Source organism: Nuphar pumila, chromosome 8, assembly GCF_984573655.1.
Source record: "Nuphar pumila chromosome 8, dmNupPumi1.hap1.1, whole genome shotgun sequence".
Lineage (NCBI taxonomy): Eukaryota > Viridiplantae > Streptophyta > Magnoliopsida > Nymphaeales > Nymphaeaceae > Nuphar > Nuphar pumila.
Genome location: NC_143256.1, coordinates 127,340,102 through 127,348,435, shown reverse-complemented (window position 1 = coordinate 127,348,435; position 8,334 = coordinate 127,340,102). Strand labels below are relative to the sequence as shown.

The 8,334-nt window shown below is 45.0% G+C and overlaps 1 protein-coding gene across 4 annotated transcripts in view; it reads left to right on the top strand.

The window, feature by feature from the left end:
* The first annotated feature begins 3,684 nt into the window (after positions 1–3,684).
* The window catches only part of TOR (target of rapamycin), a 66,589-nt gene continuing 61,939 nt past the window's right edge, over positions 3,685–8,334 (top strand). For 2 of the 4 annotated variants that reach the window (XM_090016721.1, XM_090016724.1), the window contains exons 1-4: positions 3,685–3,824; positions 4,128–4,322; positions 4,410–4,748; positions 4,836–4,910. In XM_090016721.1, coding sequence (XP_089872847.1) covers positions 4,209–4,322; positions 4,410–4,748; positions 4,836–4,910 — 528 coding nt within the window. In that variant the 5' untranslated portion in view covers positions 3,685–3,824; positions 4,128–4,208. Of the gene's footprint in view, positions 3,825–4,088; positions 4,323–4,409; positions 4,749–4,835; positions 4,911–8,334 lie in introns of those variants that run through there. The other 2 variants (XM_090016722.1, XM_090016723.1) reach the window with 2 other exon arrangements.

The following is an 8,334-nucleotide window of genomic DNA, read 5'->3' as shown; positions in this document are numbered from 1 at the left end:
GGGGTTTTGAACTTGGTTTGTGGTGCCACACAACCGTGCGTCTTACCACTACACCACACCATCACTTGGTGTTTACTTTTGCAAGATTTTTTTTTATGTCATATTGGAACATTTTTCCTTGTTGATGGATTTCTTCCGTTTTCACGTAGATTTTTCTTCTGTTTGTTCTAAACTTGCCCTCTCTTACCTTAAATGTGTTTCAGATCTCACGCTATTATCCCGAAACCATTGAATTTACCATTGGGTCCCATGAATCGGGTCATATTATCGGATCCTGCCGATATCCAGATCCAAATACCACTTTTGAGGGTTTGTTACCGGTTTCGTTCTATAAACTTCAAATCATCAAAAATTGTATTGCTTAGCAAAAAATCTCACTATTTCACATAAATGCTCCACTTTTATTCATTTAGAATCTCTTAAATTTCACGGGTTTTATAGATGATATAGCCAACACCATAGTCGAAAATGATTTTTCATTGAGCTGCCTGTGCAGAGCATGTGATAACCGGACCAGGATCCAGATAGTCCCAATCTTGGTGGCATGAAAAGAAATTTTCGGCTCCTGAAGATCTCCAATCTGCACCCATGGCAAAAAGAAGTACATCGCGAAGGTCGCTTAGAACTCTGACAGGCAAAGTGGTTCCCCAACACAAAAGATTTGCTGGAGTCAAGAGGCTTCCCGGTTGAATGGTGGTGAGGAACATTTATTCGCCTTCGCTTCCAAAAAGGATGACGACGAGCAAGGAAAGATGAACCACACATTTGGCAATCAAAGCGTTTCTGAAAATTCAGAGAAAAACATGATGCGCACCACCAATCTCCCGGTCTAGCGCGACGCAACTAAGATCTTGTGCGAAGGGCATAAAAAGAGCGTTGCCATGAAGATTGAACCTGCTGCCAGCCCCGATCAGCGACCCAATGCGTAAGCTCCCAAAAAAAAAAGGCGGGTCAAGCAACGCCATGACAGAACAAGCTTCGAGAGGCTCTCTCCTAAAGACATGGATAAATTTTATGATGTCCGAGATATGAAGAGAGCCCGCATCTAGGCTTAAACCGAAGACATCCGAGATATTGAAAAATAATCAATGTTTGAGTCTGAACGACAGGTCAACATCAAAACCCAACCGTCGAAGGGCGAATGTTGCGCCCCAGTCATTAAGAGCATCCTGAATGATATGAAGGGCCCTCCGATTTGCTCCCAAAGAGCAAGACCCCAAAAAACACGCGACGAGCGACTCATGAGGAAGAAAGGAGAGAGAGAGCACCTGGCTACCGGAGGAATCGTGGAAGGTTGCTGTGGGAGGTCGACCTCTTCATCAGTCATAAAACCCCCAAAACGCCAAAGAACTTGCTGCTTGAGGGATGGTGGGCGATTGCAGCTGGTGTTAGCTCCGATAAGGTGAAGGACGACGCTGCAGAGGTCGGGCGATGGTGGCTCCGATGCGGTGAGGGACGATGCTCCAGAGGATGACCCTAAGGTCGGGCGACGATGGGGGGTAGCTAGAGAGGAGGTCGAGCGATGGTGGCTCTGGCACAACGAGGGGGGTCGTGCAGAGGAGGTCTGGCGACGGTGGCTCCTGAGTGGCGATGGGCGTCGCTGCAGAGTTGGTCGGGCAATGGTGGTTCCCACGCGAAAAAGGGCGTCACTGCATAGGAGGTCAGGCGATGGTGGTTCCGACGTAGCGAGGGGCGTCATAGCAGAGGAGGTGGGACAATGGTGGCTCCTGCGCCGTGAGGGGCGTCGCTGCAGAGGAGGTCGAGAGGTCGGGCGATGATAGCTCTGGCGAGGGACAACGTTGCAGAGGTCACTACGCTTATAAGTCACCGGAATGTCTTCGACGTCGATGGGCGCCGGGGTTTCCAGAAAAAATGCGGGTTAGGGCTGGAAGAGTGTAGGAAGAAAGGAAAGGGAAGGGGGGGGGGGGAGGGTTATCAAGAGAGACTTCAGGTGCGGTCGCAGGCTACAACTAGGGCAAAATAGGAGAGAAGAAGGGTGAGGGTTGAGGGAGATTGGGGACAAACGACCCTCTAAGCAGGGCTTCCATTGAGAGGACAATGAGCTTTCGGCGAGCGGGAAACCGCATAGTGATAGAGAATTGGGGGTAGCGTTCGGCAATAGGGCTTCTGGCGAAGAAACCTTCAGCGAGCAGGATCAGTTCCGGTGTGACACAGGTAAGGTGAGGGTTGAGAGAGAGAGAGAGAGAGAGAGAGAGAGAGAGAGAGAGAGAGAGAGAGAGAGAGAGAGAGCTTCCTTCACCGTGGATGCAGGTTCTTCAATGAACCAAACCACGTAGACCTTGTGTTGTGTGTGCCTTGTGAGTGTGTATCTGTCCATGATTCTTTCAATTTGTACGGGTATTTTGATTGTGCATTTTCTTTGGATTGTGTCAACATTATTCATTAAGTATCCGATTCAAGAAGTTTCTAATGTATACATCAAGGGTATCCTTACTTGAAACAGAGTTTGTATCAGTCTCATCAGAAAATCAAATAGAATCCCCCTTTAGAAGATCAGAGGATGTGTTAATGGCTTGCCAAGCTTAAAGTGACCATATTAAACAAGTACACGAGTTTTTAATATTAGAAATCATTTCCACAGAAAGGATATCATTCACATCTTTTGGGAAAATATAAAAACTTGAAATGCTTGCTCACAAGGAGTCCTCCTTTTGGATCTGTAGGAACCTTTATCATGATCCTCCATAGAGAGAATCAGAAATGAGTTTCTTTAGCAACTGAGCTGAATCCTCTATAATCACACAAGTAAAGAAGAAAGGCTTACTTGCTCCTTTCAAAAAAGAATTTTATTTTCGATAAATTCATGCGTTTTTTTTTTATTTATACGGAGAAACCGCAGACCTAACTGCTTTAGCTCTGCCACTGTCCTGGTAAGGTAAATCTGAGTGAGCTTAGCTCTTGCCCCTAGAGAGTTGTAACACTTTGACTTGCAAAATGACGCTCATGGGATTTGAAGATAAACCGCCTGCCTAATGGCCTGAGCCCCATCCCACTATGCTAAAACCCTTTGGGGCTGTTAAAGTTATGGTTTGGCATCTCATTCTTCTTGAGGCCGTTAGGAAAGGGATTGAGATATGGGTCGCAAGGCTTATTACTGGATCTCTATTCCAGCGAATCACATGACAACATTTCTTTTGGGCCTACAATCTATTGTTGTGGGCCACAGACAATGATATCATGTGATTGGCTAATGTCAGATAGCCAAGCAGTTAAGCGCTCCCTCAATCCCAAATCTCAATGTAGCATCTCTTAACCCCATAATGGGATGTCCAAACCGGGTTGGGATGCAGTTTGGATAATGCCCCAAACCCGATTCGGACTCGGATTGAGTCTAGGCAATAGCAGCCCGATATACTTGGATCTGATATAATCAGATTCAGATTCAGATTCAGATTCAGACTCGAAGTTGGATGGGATAAGCAAAAACCGAATCCGAATCCGGATCCGGCTAACCTAAAATCCGAAATATATATGTAGCCCGGTTTGAATTCTAGTCGGATTTGGTTCTTAGATAGAAATCCAATACCGAGTCCTAATCCGATTATTAATTGCATCCTGTTTTGGCTACCCGTCGACTTATCGGATTTGAATTTGGGTCGGATATCGGACAATATCCGACCCGTTGGCACAATTGGAAACCCCCCTCGCTTTCCTTCCCTCTCCAACCCTAGCAGCCGAGACTTCCCCCACGGAGTTCTCCGACAACCTCTGAGACCGGCGGCGGTATTCCGGAATCCTCACCGACGACGACCTTCCGGTATTCCTCACTAGACGTTTTCTGTCGTCCTCCGTCACCCTCTGAGGTCTCTCTCTCTCTCTTTCTCTCTCTCTCTCTGCGTCCGGCCGCAAAAGGGCCTCAATTCAATATGAATCTATGTATAAACATTTTTTGGGAATTGGGTTTGCTTTCTCTCCTTGCCTGCAGTTATTTGGGAAACTTTTGTTGAATTTATGATTGTTAATTGCTTATCTGAATCATTGGAACTTTGTATTGTTCTCTCATCAGGTTGTGTTGATTGATGTTCGATTTGTGCAAATTCAAGGCACAATGTTTTTGTAAGTGTGTAGTTGTTTATGCCTCTTTCCTATGTTGCCTCGATACGCAGAGATGTAAGTTGCCATTCTAGGATTCTCCGTGAACGAGTGGGGCTCTCTCGGATTCTGTCCGAGCTCCTTAGCAGAGAGCCATGGCCACTGCTGGAGCGTCAGGTCGTGCCGGAACTGGTGCCGGCGGAGGCAGTGTCAGCGTCGATGCTCTTCAGCGGCTCCTCGGCGACCTATGCAACAGAGGAACCAACAAGGTTTTGGTTTCCCTTTCACTTCTTGGATTATAAAATTGGGGTTTGTAATAAGTTTCTAATCTGAGAACCTTTGTTTCTTCCTCGCAGGATGTCGCCGGAGCAGCTTTCAAGAAGCACGTCGAGGAAGAAGCCCGGATCCTTAGTGGGGAGGCGTTCTCGCGATTCATGGATCAGCTCTACGACCGAATCTCGGGCCTCATCGAAAGCAATGACGTCTCCGAGAATTTAGGGGCTTTGCACGCGATTATGGTCCTCATAGACGTTAAGCTTGGGGAGAGCGCCTCCAGGGTTTCTAAGATATCCACTTACATACGGAATGTGTTTGAGACGAAGAGGGATCCCGAGATCTTGACGGTTGCGAGCAAGGCTCTTGGCTGCCTCGCTAAAACAGGGGGCGCCATGACTGCAGATGAGGTGGAGCGGCAGGTTGGTTTGTCTTCTCATTGCTATGCTGGTTTTTGTTTTTGAAGGATTAAAGTTTGTGATTCACGCATGAGTTTGCTGCATGTTTAGGTAAAGAATGCCTTGGAGTGGCTGGGTGGGGAAAGGGTGGAATATCGACGTTTTGCCGCTGTATTGGTTTTGAAGGTTAGAACTCTCCTCTTCCATCTCTTCTTATTCACTATTGAGTTCATTTTTAGCTGATGCACAATGGCGTTTTTAATTTTTGGTTTTTTAGTATAGGCAAAAATTTCTCTGGCAACACAAAATTTGACTTCACCGTTTCCTTTTGGTCATGAAAGAAGTTCTTTATTGCGAGAAAACAGATGGCAAATGAACATGTCTATCTAACTGACGACCATAACATAGGTAGTCAGACGATCAATCAATATGTCTGGGAAGTGGGAATAAATTCTTATTACAAACCAAAGGCATAGACTTCCTACTACAACTGTTACGAGCTATGATGCAAAACATCAACATCACTATCCACTTTGGGCAAAGCCAATGCTTGAAGCTTTTTCACTGGAACTAGCTTGACTTGGACCTTAAGAAAATTGGTATTACAAAGAACCCAAACTGGAGCCATATTGGTTGGCTATGTTGAAGTTACAACAATGCCCCTGATTGGTAAAATGGCCAAAATACTCCTGGTCATCCTAACATGGTTCCATGTAAATTTGATATCATACATGAGTCTTAAGAAGAAAGAGGAGGAATAAAGGAGCAATCCTAATAAATATGATCCTTTGCTCTCTCTTAAGTAGGGGGAACATCTACAAGGCTGTATTTTGCAATATAACCTAATCAGTGTATGACACAAAGAGCCTTACATTAGTTAAATATTAACAAAGGAAACTTAGAGACTTCCCATATATTTTCTGAAATACAAAATATGACAAACATACCATTCTTTAATGGATGATTTATGTTAAAAGAAAAAGAAAAAGAAAAAGAAAAATTGCAGACTTATAGTTACCAGAACCAGCCATCCTTACTAGGATGGTGCCCAGAAGTAAGAAGCGTAAATCGAAAGCAGGAAGAACTCTGATTCCTGTGCATAGAAATTCTGATTGCTGTATATAGAAATCATGATTCCCATGAGACAGGAATCTCGATTCCTAGTTCCTCCCATCCCCTTTTCTATAACATGGATGGCATGGAAATTCATATTTCCTACAAAATGATTCTGACAGGAGTCACAATTCCTGAATTTAGGAATTCCAGTTAATGAATGAAGAAATTTGAATTCTTGATGCAAGGGAATTCCAACATATATATATATATATATATATATATATATGTATGTATGTATGTATAAGCACCCATAATTCAAGCTAACCTATAACTGATTTTACAGGAGTGCATCTCGCAAAGGGGGAATCTGGCACAAACAGAAACAAAAAGAGAAAGATCTAATCCATATAGTTGCCTAACTTGGCTGGTTTCTTTTTGGTTCATGACTATACAATTTATATTTTCTCCACTAACAAGCATACAAAAAATAAGCCCCAAGGGGGTTGGCGTAGTGGGGTGAGGCTTTGGCTGCTAGACAGGCAGTCAAGGTTCTATTCTCATGGGTGTCGCCTCTATGTGCAAGCCAATGCGTAGCATAGGCCCGGGGGCAGGGGTCCTAGCCTCAGAGTTTTATGCTGCCGGTACGACGGCCGTAGGTATGGCAGGCTGAGCGAGCGCAACCGGGCCTTCGTGCCGGGTGCCATTTCTTCGGGTTATAAACTAAAAAAAAAAGCATACAAAAAATATGATTACATAATATTTGTTAAATGTTTGTGATATAAGACACTATTCAGATGTTAAGGTTAATTTTGTATATGTTTTGAGATCATATTTATATATGTTATCATTGCTTCATAATTGTTTTTTACATGAATGTATTTTTTTACTTTAGTTTGTCATTTTATTTCATATCAACACATGTATGGATCTAGATGGCTTATGTTGTTAACCTTAGTGAAAGTTTCTTAGATTTGTAATACATGTTATAAAGTATCTAATAGTTGCTGTACAAAATCTTTGAAAGTTCCTAAACCCTAAACCCTAGACCCTAGACCCTCGAACCCAAAACCCAAAACCCAAAACCCCAAAACCCAAAACCCCACACCCCAAACCCTAATCCCTAAACCCTAATTCCTAAACCCTAAACACTAATTTCTGTAAGACTTGGCTTTTTTCAAAAAAAAAATGTTGTTTTGGATCCGACCGAATCCGGCTCCACACAGTTACCCCCTCCCCCGTATGCTATCTACCCCCCCCCCCCCCCCCCCCCCACACACACACACACACACACAGGAGAGGGTTTCTTTTTACAAATCAAAATCCCCTCCCCCCGACTCCTCCCCTGCGCAACCCCTCCTCCCCTCTCTTTGCTTGACCCCAACCCCCATTGGGATTCCCCTCTCTGCTGAAGGCCGGACACCCGTCGGTGACTCCCGTCTCCCCCTCTCCTTGCTCGTCGAATTTTCCCCCTCATGCCAGAGCTCGCCCCCTCTCAAGTACTAACCCGACTCTCTCTCTCCCTCTGCGGTGGTCACCAAAAACCACCCACGGTGGTTTCCCTCACCTCTCCCCCTTCTCTAATTCCGGCAGCACCAGTCGGGTGCTCCACTACCGTCCTGCCCCCTCTCTCTCTCTCGTTCTCTCTGTTAAAGTCAGGGAGGAGGGCGCCACTCCCCTCCTCCCCTGTTTCTTTTTTTCCCCTGCTTCACTCCCCCTTTTTGAACCCCCCTCTCTCCTTGCTCGCCAGGCCCCCGCCGGATTTCCCTAACTCTCAGTAGGTCACTCTCTTTCCTTTTTGCGGTTGGCGGACCAGAGCCACCAGTGATGGTGGCTCTGGATTTGCCAGAAGGGAGGGTGCCGAGCACACCCCCTCTTTGCCCAGTCTCCCTCAAGGTTGCCAGACTAGGAAGCAAAAGCGGGAAATGATACAGAAAGCGAAAGCGAGAAGCTATGCATTTTAAAATATATAGAAAGCGAGGAACAAGGAATATATATATATAATAATAATAATAATTGAATGAGAATCAAAATAAAACACAAATAAAAACTAAAATAAAAGTGACTAATGCTAAATTTTATGATTTTTTAGTGTAATAATTAAATTTCTAACAAAATCTAAAAATGATAACTACCAATTTAGGGGAAGCACATGGAAGTGAGTGAGAAGAGTTAGAGAAAACATATAAAAGTATGAAAAGAACAAATGAAGCGTGTGGAAAGCATAGGAGAAGCGTCGGTGAATCGAGGTTCTCATCAAGTTTCAGAAGCAAGGAGTATCGCGCTTTCGAAGCGAGCTTCCGGGAAGCGAGCTTCCGGGAAGCGAGCTTCCCACCTATCTAAGAAGCTTCCGGTAACTCTGGTCTTCCTTGCCTCGAGACAACTGCAACATCCTGCTGCAGCTGAGGCATATTACTAAGTTGGGCTCGGTTTGAACCGAGCTTAACCCAGTTCTCTCAAACTGGAGGATCGAGCCTAGGTTCTGTCTCGTTCGGGTTTGGGGCTAGCCTAGCTCGGCTACCAGGCTGAGCCCTCTGCTCCCTCTCCTGTATCTACG